The following is a 15,246-nucleotide window of genomic DNA, read 5'->3' on the forward strand; positions in this document are numbered from 1 at the left end:
TGTGCCAACTCCTTGGCGAAAGCCTAAGAGGTTTGGGTGGAAAGCCCTAGCCGTGCTGTTGATTCGTCGGAGAACCATTGATTCCATGATCTTACAGATGCAGGATAACAGCGAGATTGGCCTAAAGGCGTCTTGTGCTGGTTTTGGTATTGCTGTGATATTGGCCTTTTTCCAAGTTTCAGGTAGAGTCATTTCATCCCAAGACTGGTTGATTACATGAAGTATGAAGGTCTTCAGTGAATCTGGCGCATGTCTGACCATAGAGAAAGAAACTTGGTCTTCTCCAGGGCTGGTGTCTTGTCGGTGTTCAGTTGCGTTGTTGAGTTCATGTAATGTGAAAGGAGTGTCGCACGGATGTTCTTTGTGGATTGCTTCTTCTGCCTGATTGTGCCTAACACCTGCCAGGGCTTGAAGCTTCTGTCGGACATCAACAGGGATGTTGTCTGAACTGGATCGAGCGGCAAACGTTTTGCACAGTTCTTCAGCTTTGTTTGTTGGGTCTGGGTGTCGTGCTGTTGTTGTTCTTGAGCCATTGACCATTTTGACGCGCTTCCAAAGGTCTTTGGCGTTTGTTTGATTATTAAGTTTTTCTGTCCATTGTATCCATGAATCTGTTTTGGCTTCTAAGCATGTTTGACGATGTATGTTGATGGCTTTTGTCAATTCACTTTTGTTGTCTTCAGTAGGTGTTTTCCTATATTGTTTTAGTCTGTAGTTAACCTCATTTTTTGTGATTTTCATGGCGTCGTTTCTGTACCAAGCGTTGTGTGGTTTCTGACCTGTTGTTGTTCTGGGTATTGACTTGATTGCTGCTGTGTTGATTATATTTGTAATGTGATGGCATATATCCTCAAGTGTTTGGTTGTCTGTCGGTGGATGTTGATTTGACATGGTTTCTTCGATAATTGAGTGAAAACTCGACCAGTCAGCTTTGTGCAGTTGCCATCTGGATTTGAGGCATTCCGGAGGCGGTAGTGGTATGTTACGAATGGTTGTCTGGATTGCATTGTGATCACTAACTAGATATGGGTGGATTCCCCACTCACATTTAGCAGCAATGTTATTTGAAGCGATTGTAATGTCGATTCCTGTGCCGGATATGTGTGTTGGTTCGCCTGTGTTTAGTATTGTATGACTTGCTGCTGTTTCGATTTGCTCAAGTAGATTTTCCCCTAAAGGATCTTGGGTCGGGCCCCAGACAAGATGGTGCGCATTAAAGTCACCGCAAAGAATAGATGACTCCCGATCGGCGGTAGCTTGACTTAAGTCAGGTTTCCCGTCTAAACTATATATGTTGTGAACAGTAAATTTGGAAGATTTTAGATGAACGCGGATACTGATATGTTCTGTATTTGGTCCAAAATTGTAATGCGAACTTACATCTTCGTTTGGTAGATCCCGATGGATCCCTGTCCAGATGCCATGACAGTTTTCAGATTTTGGGTGATGATGTATGTCGAAATTTGCGATGTTTAATTTAGAGCGCGAGGCGTCATCCTTATTTGGTTCAAGGCGAGTGTCTTGTAGGCATACGATGTCGAATTTTCCGTCAAAAATTGCATGTTGAATTGTGCTAATTTTTCCGTTGGCTCCTTGGCAGTTAAAGTGTATAAGGTTGATGTCTCTTACTGTACTTGTCCGAGTTCCTCCTCGAGGAGCTGGATGGTGATGTTGAGGAAGTTTAGTAGTGTCTTTGTTTTTGTGCTGACTTGTTTGTTGTTGAATATCTGTACTAATGACTTGCATGCTGGTAAAATTTGTCTCATTGTCTCGCTGTCGTCTTGTTTGTTGTTGACTGGTGTTGGCTTGACATTGTGTGCTGTTGATTGCGTGTTCGTTGTTGTCACGGTATCCGGAATGGTGCTCGCTGGTTCTGGTTGTACCGGTGTGTTCTGTTGGATTGTCCGTGTTCCGGCTAGAGCTTCTACCCACGCTGGTCGTGATGCCGGTTGTTGTTTGTTTACAGTGGCTGTCTTTGTTGTGGTGGTTATTTGAACTGGTGTTTCCTTGATCGTATTTTTGTTGGCTGACTGTGTCTGTTTTGCTGTTGTTCGAGTTCGTGTTGGTTGTGAACGCTGCGAGACCGGTTTTGGCTTCATTGCTTCTACCCTTTTGCGTCGAATTGGACATGTGGCCGATGCTGCAACGTGTGGTCCGTGACAGTTTGCGCATTTCGGTTGGACTGTTTCTCCGTTCGCTCGTTTCTGGAGACAGACCTTCGTTTCGTGATTGGCTGAGCAAATTCCGCATTTCTGTTGCCTGGTTGTACATTCCCTTGCTAAATGGCCGTACTGCTGGCATCGGTAACATCGGGTAGGAGCTGGGGTCCAAGGCCGGATCGCGAGAGTTCCTAGAAAAGTTGTCTTGACTGTGTCTGGTAGTGTCCTGCTTGACCATGTGACGCGCATTGATGTTGTGCTGTATTTCATACGTGCTTTTTGGTCGTAGGCTGTTAGACGCTCCGCCTTCGTGACCTCTGGAATTATGTCTATTATGTCTTGTTCTGTGATGTGTACTGGTACTTCTGCACAGGACTGCTTGACGAGAGTCTTGCAGTCGCTGTAGTTGTATTGGTTTCGTGCCTGGCGCTGTCATGTTCTGAAGTGTAATTGCTGCTGTCGTGTCTTTTGGACGTAAAAGTCGCTGCCCGGTGCTCGATCTGAATACTTTGACATTGAGGTTTGGATATGATTTCTCGAAAATTACTAGTGCTAGTGTTTCCGCGTTGACTTGTTCGTTTAGTACTATCTTGTATGTATTCCAATTGGGAGTGTCCATTTCCTGTGTTATCCGTGGTGCTGTACGTTTTAATCGTTTTGCTGGTGTGCTGGTATCGTTGCTGCTGGTGTTGCTTATGTTGCTGAGGTTGAGATCCTTTTCCAGGGTGCTCGTTGATCTCTTCCTGTGTCTTCTTGTTACTGTTTCCCATTCGTGTTCGTTTTGCATGACGGGGATGTTAAAAGATTAATTGTTTAGTTGGTCTTACGGTACTTTGATATCTCCTTAGTTTGTTAACCGGTCAAGCCAGTACAACGCCCCTGGAGTAGTTAGTCTTACAGTACTTTAGAAGTCTCCTGTAGTTTGTTAACCGGTCAAGCCAGTACAACGCCCCTGGAGTAGTTAGAAAGAGTTAGATTTACAGTACTTAATTATAGCCTCTAGTTTGTTAACCGGTCAAGCCAGTACAACGCCCCTGGGGTAGTTAGTCTTACAGTACTTTAGAATCTCCTGTAGTTTGTTAACCGGTCAAGCCAGTACAACGCCCCTTTTGGAGTAGTTAGAACAGTGTTAGTATTACAGTACTTTAGATATCTCCTCTAGTTTGTTAACCGGTCAAGCCAGTACAACGCCCCTTCTGGAGTAATTAGTAAGTTATTTAGTATTTCCCCTGGTTGTTGAATGTGTTTAGATGTGGCGAGTTTGTGGAAAACGGCGAGATAATTTTGAAACTGGTGGCTCTGAAAAGAGTCGTTTGAAATTTTAAATTTTAATACGGCGGTCGTGAAAAACTGGTGGCTCTGAAAAGAGCCGTTTGAAATTTTAAATTCGGATGTGGCTAAAATGTGTGTGTGTATTGTATACAATTACATACAAACTGTTTAAACTGCATATACTATGAGAGAATCAGGGAGCATACGGCTTACCAGGAACGACTGCATATACTATGGAAGAACAGGGAGTATACGCCTTACCAGGATCAGCTTACTCACTCACGACGTGGCGTGCGGAAGTTGCCGCGCGGTCGTATTTATATCGACTCGTATGCAAATTAGGGATCCAAAAACGGATCCTGCGTAAAGGGCGGCCTATTAATTTCCCGCTTGCCTGTGTGGGGCTGATTCATATAGAACGCTTTCAAACATTTCCCAAGTTATCATTATTATTTAATTAATTTATCACAAATCTATTTTGAAGAAGATACAAAAAAAAAAAAAAAAAAAAAAAAAAAAAAAAAAAAAAGAAAAAAGAAAACTGAACGCATGCAAATTTATTAACAAAATTGCCGCAATAAAAAAACAAACAAAAATACAACAAGAAAAATAAAAAAATAAAAGAGACACATTTTCTCTCTCTCTCTCTTTTATTTTGACTTCCGGTGTGACGTGCATCACATCACTTCACATCGGCTCATAAAAATATGGAATAAAATCTGGAATTAATGTTGATATGTTGGGAGAAAATAGTACCATCAATTTCTATGTGACACCTACCACCATCTGACATCTTTAAATCAAGGACATGACAGCCACTTTTTGCTGATTTTACAATTCTGTTCTACAAGTGCTGGATCCCGGTAGCCAGTCGGCCATTTTCATCTGCCGCCATCTTGAATTTCTCGATGAGTGACAAGTCAAAGCTAAGCCTGACTAAAGGTAACAAAAATCCTCTACCTGAACCTACAACCATGGCGGAAGACTTAATTAAAAAGGTAATCAATAACTTACTCACCAGTCCCGAATTCGTCGAACTTGTCTCAAAACACATCAACTCATCTTTGGAGAAACTGAACAAGGCTATTGACATAAATACCGGTGACATTTTGGAATTAAACACCAAATTAGACCAGCACGCCAAGGATCTGGCTAGTCACAGCAAAGAGATCGACGAACTTGTCGATTACAAAAGAAGAATCTCAAGAGAAATTAACAATCTTGAACAGTATACCAGAAGGAATAGTATCAGGGTATTTGGACTACCTGAGGCCAAAGATACTAATATCACTATCAAGCAGATGGCCAGTGATCAACTGGGGATCAAACTAAATGATGAAGATATTGACCGATCACATCCAGTCGGCCCTACCACTGAAGACGGCAGACAGTCGATCATATGTAAGTTTACAAGGCATGACATCAAGACCCAGGTTGTAAAAGCCAGACGTAAACTGAAAGGAACCAAAGTAGTCATTAAAGAAGATCTTACTAAAGATAACCTGATGCTCTTAAAAGCTGCAACTGACTTTAAAGGCACAAACAAAGCGTGGTCCTGGGATGGCCGAATATATGTCATAAAACATGGCTCGGCTCACATTCATCTGATCCGGGATCACTCAGACCTATTAAAACTCGGTTAAATCGCCGGTCACAGCAAAACTAACTTTTCAGACTTTTCAGACTTTTATGATATTTCATGAACGGTAGAGTCGCCCATGTTTATAGTGTAAAGCTGATCTTACACTGTACTTGTATAATCACTTTGTTGCCTTACCAGTGTTATCTATTTATTTATTTTCATCATGTTTAATATTATTGTTGCTATGTGCCTTATGTACGGTTGATATGTCTTCTTGCACTTTTGTTCACCCTTGGCTGATTTTATACCACCTATTCATGTGCTAGTTTTTGTTGTTCCTTTGGTATCAATACCATACTTCAAGCACAGTGAATCCAGTTGCAAGCCATTAACCGTACATAATCGCACTAGTCAATCAATCAATTGATATGTTTATACATGCCTGCTTTTGTTCACCTGACCTGATAATACCTTCCATTGATAAAATAATATCATCCTCATCTGATGATACAGGTTGAACATTTCTCGTCACCATATGTTATGCATACTTTGTACTCAACTTTATAATTTGTTTTTAATTCTTATATGAGGCTTGCTCTGAATCCACGGCTGTTCATACTTGTGGTCTACAATTAAATTTCTGCATCGACCCAAGTCTTGATATTCTCATTATACTGTAAAAGTTGCATGTAATATTGAACAATCGCTTTTGATATTATGTTCTGGAGACCATTGGCTGCTTATTTTACGACATTATATTAAGTGGTATAAATTATTATATTCACGGTATTTAATCAACTCATACTTAATCGTGTTACCATAATATGTTCTAATTGGTTTCCAGTTTTGTGATCTGAATATAATTTCAATAAATGCACTTATCACCGAAGCGTTGTGATAACGTGGAAATGGTATTTGGTCCTTTGTGCACACTATGACCTGCCCAGCTCCTTCCTGCAGGTGCAAGTGCTTCGTTTTTCCATTCCTTATTGGGTTCTAGTCTCAAAGTTGTGCACAAGGGGTCAATTCGTCCCCATACTTCCCCTCAATCCATTTTTTTCATTACTACAAGTAATGTCTGTCATCAATTTAAATATGATTGATAGGATGTATATCATCAAAGGGATCTGCTCACCATTTTATAAATATTGCTTGCCTTCATATTATTGATGTAAATAATTTTGTGTCTTGAAACTCACTAGTATCTAGTACTGTTGTACCATCTTTGTTCTCGAAGATTACTGGGTGCTTTAATTACAATATCATGTTAGTGTATTAAGATACTTTACTCATGTTTTTTTTTAAACCATTATAATTGTTATAATATGTAATAATTGCATGCAATATTGAACAATCGCTTTTGACATTATGATCTGGAGACCATTGGCTGCTTATTTTACGACATCATATTAAGTGGTATAAATTATTATATTCACGGTATTTAATCAACTCATACTTTATCGTGTTACCATAAAATGTTTTAATGGTTTCCAATTTTGTGATCTGACTATATTTTCAATAAATGCACTTATCACCGAAGCGTTGTGATAACGTGGAAATGGTATTTGGTCCTTTGTGCACACTCTGACCTGCCCAGCTCCTTCCTGCAGGTGCAAGTCCGTCGATTTCCATTCCTTGATGGGTTCTAGTCTCAAAGTTGTGCACAAGGGGTCAATGTCGTCCCACATACTTCCCCTCAATTCATTTCTTTCTCATTACTATAAGTAATGTCTGACATCAATTTTTATGTGATTGATAGGATGTATATCATCAAAGGGATCTGCTCACCATTCTATAAATATAGATCTGTCATAATTAGTTTTTGTTTGTTTAATTACAAGTTCTGATTAGATCAATGTGGGGATATTGATCATCTGTACACACATCGTGTTTTCTCAGTCAGTCAGCACGTGCATTCACTTGGTTCTCTTGCTGACATGTTTATTTATCTTTTATTTGCTGAATGCGGTGTACAGGGTCAACTCTCCAACTTTTTCACAAACCATGCCATCCATTGATGATATAATATTAAAGTACCATCTCTTATGATAGTATGTCTTTTTTTTTTTAAACATTCATATATAACACCATATTATGGTTATAAATATTCTATTCACGGTATTTAATCAATGTATACCTTAATGTAAGCCACATAACATGTTTAAATTTGTTAACAGTTTTGCTATCTGATTGAATAATAAAAGCACTTATCACCGAAGCGTTGTGATAATGTGGAAATGGTAATTGATCCTTTGTGCACATGCTGACCTGTCCAGCTTCTACCTGTAGGTGCAATTCCTTAATTTTTTCATTCCTTGATGCGTTCAAGTCCTAAAGCTGTGCACAGGGGGTCAATTCGTCCTACATATTTCTCCCATTGCATTCTTTACATTACTATAAGTAATGTTTTTTGCTATCACTTGTTGTGGGATTGAGAGGATCTGTATCATCTATGGGATTTGCTCTCCATTTTACAAATATTGCATTGTCTTCATTACTATTATTGTTGCAAACCAGTGTCTCTTGAACTTTGTTAGCATATAGTACCCATCCAGCTTTATTATGCTATATTGACAAGTTCGGGTCTGCTCACGATATCATGATCTATATCGTTTTTTATACCAATATGCTTATGTGTTCTCATAATTGTACATCTAATGTATAGGCCTGTACTACTATACACAGCTTGACCTCATCGTACCATCATCTTTCAACATGATGATTAAGTAATTGTTTCCATTATTCATAGTAGTACTCGTTAGTGGCCAGTCTCCTTAAGGTTATACAAAGAAACGTATAAAAACGTATAAAAGACGTATAAAGTTGTTCTCTAAAACCGCGTTTTCTCAGCAATGAAATATCGCAGTGAGTCAAATGTTGGTGCATGGATGTATCTTTACATTATTTTTGTGTGTTTATACAAATTTTTAGAATCCGTTTGAAAATCCTTCGTTTAAATCATTTTTACGCACCATGTTCACAAGATCAAAAACGCGTTCCATGCAGTTTTTTTCAAATTTTTGCTCCGTATAAAACCACGCCGAGTGATTGTTTTCTCCTTTTTTGCATTGTACTACAAATCGACCAAAGAAATAATGTTGCCATGGGGAAGAACCAATTACAGTACCGATTAAATTTTATTAGCCCGTTTTTGGGAACAATTTTCGAGAATCTTGTACCACAAAACACTGTTATGTAACATTATCGATATCTGGATTGTGGTACGTTAATTTTGATTTCTAACTGCCTACATTATTTCTCCAATGTCTGTCGCTTACTTTACCATTTGAATTTCACTCCAAATTTAAGCTACTTTTGCAAAAAACGAGGTTTTTCGCCATCGATACCTCCGACATTTACAGCGGTAATGAGCGTGTTTATCATAAGAGCCTGTTTACGCACTATTCCATAATAGTCAGTTTGAGATCAATCGATTTCATATGTCCCTTCAGTTGCTCAATCGGTTAGCGCGCCGGACTTATATGTTCGACTATATAATATTATACTTTTGAGCTGGAAAATTTGGTACGTGTTCGAGTCCCTACGTGGTCCATTCCGTTCATTTTATTTTATTTTTCTCTCACTTTTTTTCTTTTTTTTGTTCGTTGCTTTCTTTCTGACTGCAGCGATTGATTGATTTTGCCCGTTTTTTTCATGATATAATTCAGGAATTTTTAGGCTATTCTAGTCTAATAGGCGCGGCCTATGAATATATTTTTACAAATTCGATTAACAAAATATTGGTTGTTGGTTTTGTTATTGTTGTTGTAGTTATTGTTGTAGGCCTATATATTGCATAATCAGGGTATAAATAGGCCTACTAGGCCTATTATAGCATGGGAAGCATTGATTTATTTCACGACAGATATCATTCAGGATAATTTTAAAATTGAAAATTTAGAAAATCCAAAGGAAAATTGCCGAAAACGGCTGCCCACAATCACCCCCCATCAGCCCATATGGTCCTATCATGGTCGCCCCTCCCTATCCCTGCAACATATAGGATGACTCACGAGCCGCGGTTTGTCCGTGGCCGGCCCTAGTTCAGATTGATACACTATTTTACGCGTGAGTTCATTCTTTTCTGCATGGCTGTTTCCATTATTAACTTACGCCCCTCTGGAATCAAGCCTTGAAAATCAATTGCATTTAACCTTAAATGACATAATCGGTTTAGTCCCAGTCATCTGAATTGTATCGTCATTGTCATCATTCAAACCGTTGTATCCTCATTCAACTAGTATTCGTAAGAGCTCACACTCCATGAATGACATAATTGGTTTTATTCCCGGTCATCTGATTTGTATTGTTCATTTGTCGTCATTCAAACCTTTATACTTTCATTCAACTAGTATTCGTAAGAGCTCATACTCCATGAATGACATAATTGGTTTTAGTCCCGGTCATCTGATTTGTATTATTCAACTGTCATCATTCAATATGTATTGCATCTTTTCAATCACCAACTTTTTCAGTGTTAATTCATTTCAGGTGTTCCGTCACACTGATGCATTTTATTTAAAGGACATTGTAGTTTAGGTATTTGACATGTATGTATTGTTACTTTCTGATCCACACTTCACTGTTCACCGATTCGGTGCTACTCGAAGTTACATACAAATACACTCCTTTACTCACAGCTGGACTGTCATTAATACCTACTACAATGTCTCTTTTAAACGGGACGTGAAATACTGTTTACCATAATTATCTGGTTGTCATAAACTATATGTTTTGATTACTTTACCATGAATTTATTATATCTTCATGGTATTATAGTGTTACTGTCACATATCTTCTTCCTATGTTCCCTCAACATCAACTTTCTTTTCCAACCCACCAAATCCCGTTTTGCCACCTCACAGATTTTTAATCTAATTTAATTTTCGGCCCGCACTTTTTGTCCCGTCTACACCATGTCCGATTTGTCTAATTTTATGTCGGAACACCAATTTATTCCATCCCAATTCAACAGCGTACTCAATCCCCAATCCCAAACTTCAGATAACTCCTGTAATATTGACCATAACCTACAATGCGACTGTAAATACTATGATACTAGCTCAATCATTAATGAAGGTGCCCTCCGCCAAAATAATTTTTCACTATTCCATCACAACACCAGAAGCATAAACAAAAAAAAGCAAATACTATTGTGGACTATATTTCTATTCTGAATCATGATTTTGATATTATAGGTTTTACAGAAACCTGGTTTAATTCAACTGACGAGTCCAATTTAATTGATCTTGACAACTATGACAGAATAGACTGTTTACGCTCTGAAAGATCCGGCGGAGGTGCGTCCTTATTCATCCATTCTAAACATAATTTCATTCAAAGACCTGACCTTAAAATAAAAGCCCCTGACTGCGATTCTGTTTTCCTCGAAATTCCTGACAAAAATATAATCGTTGGCATTGTTTATAAACCAGACTATGTCGACTACCATCAATTCATTTCTGACCTAGAATCAACCCTGAACACTATTTCAAATGAAAGGAAAAAAGTTTTATACTAGGCGATTTTAATATTGATCTCTTAAAATTTGACCAAAGCCATCAGGTCAACACTTTCGTTAATCTTATGTACGCCTATTCTTTTTTCCCCTGCATTGATCGACCCACCCGAGTTTACACAACCAAGAACGGTACCACAATATCGCTAATCGATAACATTTTCACAAATGATGGCGATAAACAAATAACTTCTGGTAACCTGGTTACTGACCTCTCCGACCATTTCCCAAATTTTGTTTCTGTTAAAGGCCCTCGTTTTGATAATAGTTCTCAACCCACCACAAAACAAACCAGGCAATTAAGACCTAATAATATTAAAGGCTTTAAAAACTCCTTATCACTCGTGAATTGGGATTTTGTACTCCACGATGATAATCCCGAAAACTCTTACACGAAATTCATTAATAAAACCACTAGCTTATTAGATATCCACTGCCCAATAAAAACAACTAAAATGTCTAAACGTAAATCACCACGTAAGCCCTGGATCACCATAGGCCTTGTTAAATCAATTAGAACCAAAGATAAATTATATAAAAAGTACATCACTAAACCTACAGATGAAAATAAACTAAAATATACTAAATATAGAAATATACTAAATAACTTACTTCGTACAGCCAAAAAATCCCACATTACCGCCCAAATTGAATCAAATAAATTTAACATGAAGGAAACTTGGAAAACATTAAATAATCTTTTAGGTAGAAACAGGCGTTCCAAATTACCTGATTTCTTTAAAGATAAAGATGGCAACAAAATTACCGATTCAACTGAAATAGCCGATAACTTCAATACCTTTTTTACCAACATAGGCACCAAATTAGCTCATAAAATAACTACTCCCGACGATGACTACATTTCTCCACTAAATTCAATAAATCAACATAACAGTATTTTCTTAAACCCAACATCTCCCGAGGAAATAATTGATATTACTAAAAACTTAAGGATAGCAACAGCAGTGGCTTTGATAATATAAGTACTAAACTACTCAAAATAATAATCAATGAAATAGCCCCCGTTATCACACATATATTTAATGGATCCCTAATAACGGGCATTGTCCCATCCCTACTTAAAATCGCCAAAGTAATACCAATTTTTAAATCGGGTGATAATCAGATTTGTAGTAACTATAGGCCAATTTCAATATTACCTGCTGTCTCGAAAATACTTGAAAAAATAATTTACACCCGGCTTTTTGACTTCATTGATAAAAATAATATTTTGAGCTCCCACCAATATGGTTTCAGACCAAACAGGTCCACGTATATGGCAATCAATGATCTTTATTGCAAAATTACCAGTGTACTAGATGAAAAACTCCATAGTCTTGGAATATTCCTAGACCTAAGCAAGGCCTTTGATACCCTCAACCATGATATCCTTCTCCACAAACTAAATAGTTACGGTATCAGAGGTCTTGCCAATCTCTGGATAAAAAACTATCTTTCAGAAAGAAAACAATATGTAGTTTATAACCATCAAAAATCTGCTGAAGGTGATATAATTTGCGGTGTCCCCCAGGGATCAATCCTTGGACCACTTTTATTCCTTTTATATATAAACGACCTCCCACTCTCATCACCTTCATCCCATTTTATTATTTTTGCTGACGACACTAATATTCTTTTTTCCCACAAAGACCCTGAACAATTAGAAAAAATAATTAATATAGAGCTTAAGAAAATTTCGAACTGGTTTAAACTAAATAAACTTTCATTAAATATAGATAAAACTAACTTCATGATCTTTAAAAATAAATATAGCAATAAACCTGACCAAAATTTTAACATTGAAATTGACAATAAACACATTGAAAAAGTTGAAGTAACTAAATTTCTAGGAATCTTAATTGACAACAACCTCTCATGGAAGACCCATACCTCCCATATTTCTAAAATAGTCTCAAAGTATAATGGTATAATTAGAAAAGTCAGACCCTTCTTAAACCAGGATTCCCTCCAAACATTGTATAACACTTTGGTCCTACCATACTTATCCTATTGTACTCTGGTATGGGGTGACAAAAATAATAGTAATCTATAATCCCTCTTCATCATTAAAAAAAAATCATCAGAACTTGTACTTATTCCCTTTGGCTGGATCATACAACTCCTCTTTTCATTTCCTTAAAAAAATTAAAAATCCGTGATATCTACACTTTTCAGCTTGCAACTCATATGTATCGTTACCACCATGACCTCCTCCCACACGACTTACCAAATAATCAGTTTATAACCAATTCTGATGTCCATAATTACGCGACCAGACAGGCCCTTGACCTTTACATCGCGACAACAAATACCCAACTTGCAAAAAATACAATCAAAACCCAGGGACCTACAATTTGGAATTCACTGAAAGACGAAATAAAAAACTCGCATTCCCTCTCTTCCTTTAAAAAAAGAATGACAAATCACATTTTAGATCAATATCACTCTGAAAAAATCAATAACGAGTACGCATCAATCATGTAAATTCCCTTATCCCCCTGCACCCTCGTTTTTCTGGATGTTCTAGTTTTATTCAAATCAATATTTGTTTCATATTATTCATGAGGTACACGCATGTACCTAATATGACATCCTCTTCATGTTATTATTGTTTCATTGATACACTAGTTCACTAATTCTAGTTAAATTATTTATTCATTAATAGTTTTTTTTTTTCTAGTGTTATTATATTCGTTGCAACTTTGGGTGCCATCAGCCACACGCCTAGCGTTCTTGATGGCATCCACATCTCATGTATTTAATATGTTTTTGCTAAACTTAAGATATTTACAATTTCTTGTATTTGATAAACTGTATTTATTTATCCTTATATGTATTATCTTGTTTTATAATATAACCTGTTATATGAGATGGAAAAAAAAATAAAATTGAATTGAATTGAATTGAATTGAAATTGAATTCATAGATAAGACCAGAGATACGTTTCACACCACCTCGACGGGCCAAACGGCGGATAGCTGGTTTGGTGATACCCTGGATGTTATCACGCAAGACCTTGCGATGACGTTTTTGGTGATACCCTGATGTTATCCACCTTTTGACGTTTGGCGCCACCTTTTCCAAGTCCCTTTCCTCCTTTACCACGGCCAGACATTGTTATCGGTTGTTTGTGCTTGTTTGCTGATCAAGAACAGAATGAACTTCCGACTGCACCTCGCGCTTCATAAACCAAGCTATTGCGGACGTGAGTGAAAAACTTCACCTGTCGTAGAGGGCGAGTCGCAGAGGGCGAAACCCGATCTCAAGTGTGTCTTCGTAATATGTCCACTGAATTATAAACGAAACGAGAATTAATACTAACAGTAATACAAGTAATGCTAATGATAGATAAAAAAGAAGAAGAAGAAGAAGAAGAAGAAGAAGAAGAAGAAGAAGAAGAAGAAAAAAAAATCGTCGCAGATAAATTAAATTATGACATTTGGTTTGGCTTGTTCTTCGACTTACTTGCGTCTTATATACTAAGTACGCACTTTTTCATGCTCTACATACATTGAAGTGAGGTGAGGTGTTTCATACCCATCTTAATGTCAGATTTTGTGTCACCAACGATGTGCAATTAATTCTTTCACATATTTCACTCTATTCATCAAATTCATCTTCCAGTGTTTAAACGTTATACAATCTTTATATCAATAATATGTTTGTATTGGTCTACTGATTTTATATAGTTTTATTGAATATTTGAACTAGTTTTATTGAATAAAAGCAATGAAAGTCTTAACATATTTACAACACAATAATCATATCTCTTTTTGGAACTTGTGGTGGCTCTGAAAAGAGCCGTTTGTTTTTATGCAAAGCACATTTACTTGGAGGTTGTATATTTGGTGACAGCCTTTGTGCCTTCGCTGACAGCGTGTTTGGCCAGCTCTCCAGGTAGAAGAAGGCGGACAGCGGTCTGTACCTCTCGGCTGCTGATCGTGGATTTCTTGTTGTAATTAGCTAGGCGAGAAGCTTCCCCGGCGATGCGCTCGAAGATGTCGTTGACGAAACTGTTCATGATGCTCATGGCACGGCTTGATATACCAGTGTCTGGATGAACCTGCTTCAACACCTTGTAGATGTAGATACCGTAGCTTTCCTTTCTGCGCCTACGTCTTTTACCAGCAACCCCGGCTGGGCGACCCCGAGCCTTTCCTGCTTTCTTCGCACCTTTACCACTTGCTTTGGGAGACATGTTTACGCACTAGAGTCAGACACTAGAATGATTGCGGAAGTTGCCGCGCGGTCGTATTTATATCGACTCGTATGCAAATTAGGGATCCAAAACGGATCCTGCGTAAAGGGCGGCCTATTAATTTCCCGCTTGCCTGTGTGGGGCTGATTCATATAGAACGCTTTCAAACATTTCCCAAGTTATCATTATTATTGAATTAATTTATCACAAATCTATTTTGAAGAAGATACAAAAAAAAAAAAAAAAAAAAAAAAAAAAAAAAAAGAAAAAAAAAAAAGAAAAAAAAAAAAAAAAAAAAAAAGAAAAAAAGAAAGAAAGAAAAAAAGAAAAAGAAAAAAAAAAAGAGATACATTTTCTCTCTCTCTCTTTTTATTTTAAACCCGTTGTAGTTCCCATAGTGACAAAGAGTGATTTGGTGTGAATTTGGTGTAGATTTGAAGGCAAAGATCAAGGATCAAGGACGTAGGATCAAGATCAAGGATGCGAAGAAATAGCGTTTACATAAAATTGATATTTG

General features: G+C 37.5%; 1 protein-coding gene across 1 annotated transcript; it reads right to left on the reverse strand.

Annotated features, from left to right (window-relative positions):
• Nucleotides 1–14,060: 14,060 nt before the first annotated feature.
• On the reverse strand, nucleotides 14,061–14,775 carry LOC140162222 (late histone H2B.2.1-like). Its single transcript, XM_072185479.1, has one exon. The coding sequence runs from the start codon at nucleotides 14,727–14,729 to the stop codon at nucleotides 14,358–14,360; it is 372 nt and encodes a 123-aa protein (XP_072041580.1). The 5' UTR covers nucleotides 14,730–14,775; the 3' UTR covers nucleotides 14,061–14,357.
• Between the last annotated feature and the right edge of the window lie 471 nt (nucleotides 14,776–15,246).

Source organism: Amphiura filiformis, chromosome 10, assembly GCF_039555335.1.
Source record: "Amphiura filiformis chromosome 10, Afil_fr2py, whole genome shotgun sequence".
NCBI lineage: Eukaryota > Metazoa > Echinodermata > Ophiuroidea > Amphilepidida > Amphiuridae > Amphiura > Amphiura filiformis.

What these genes read in the sequence shown, in the direction of transcription:
- LOC140162222 (XM_072185479.1), bottom strand. Translation starts at nt 14,729, where the DNA reads ATGTCTCCCAAAGCAAGTGGTAAAGGTGCGAAGAAAGCAGGAAAGGCT.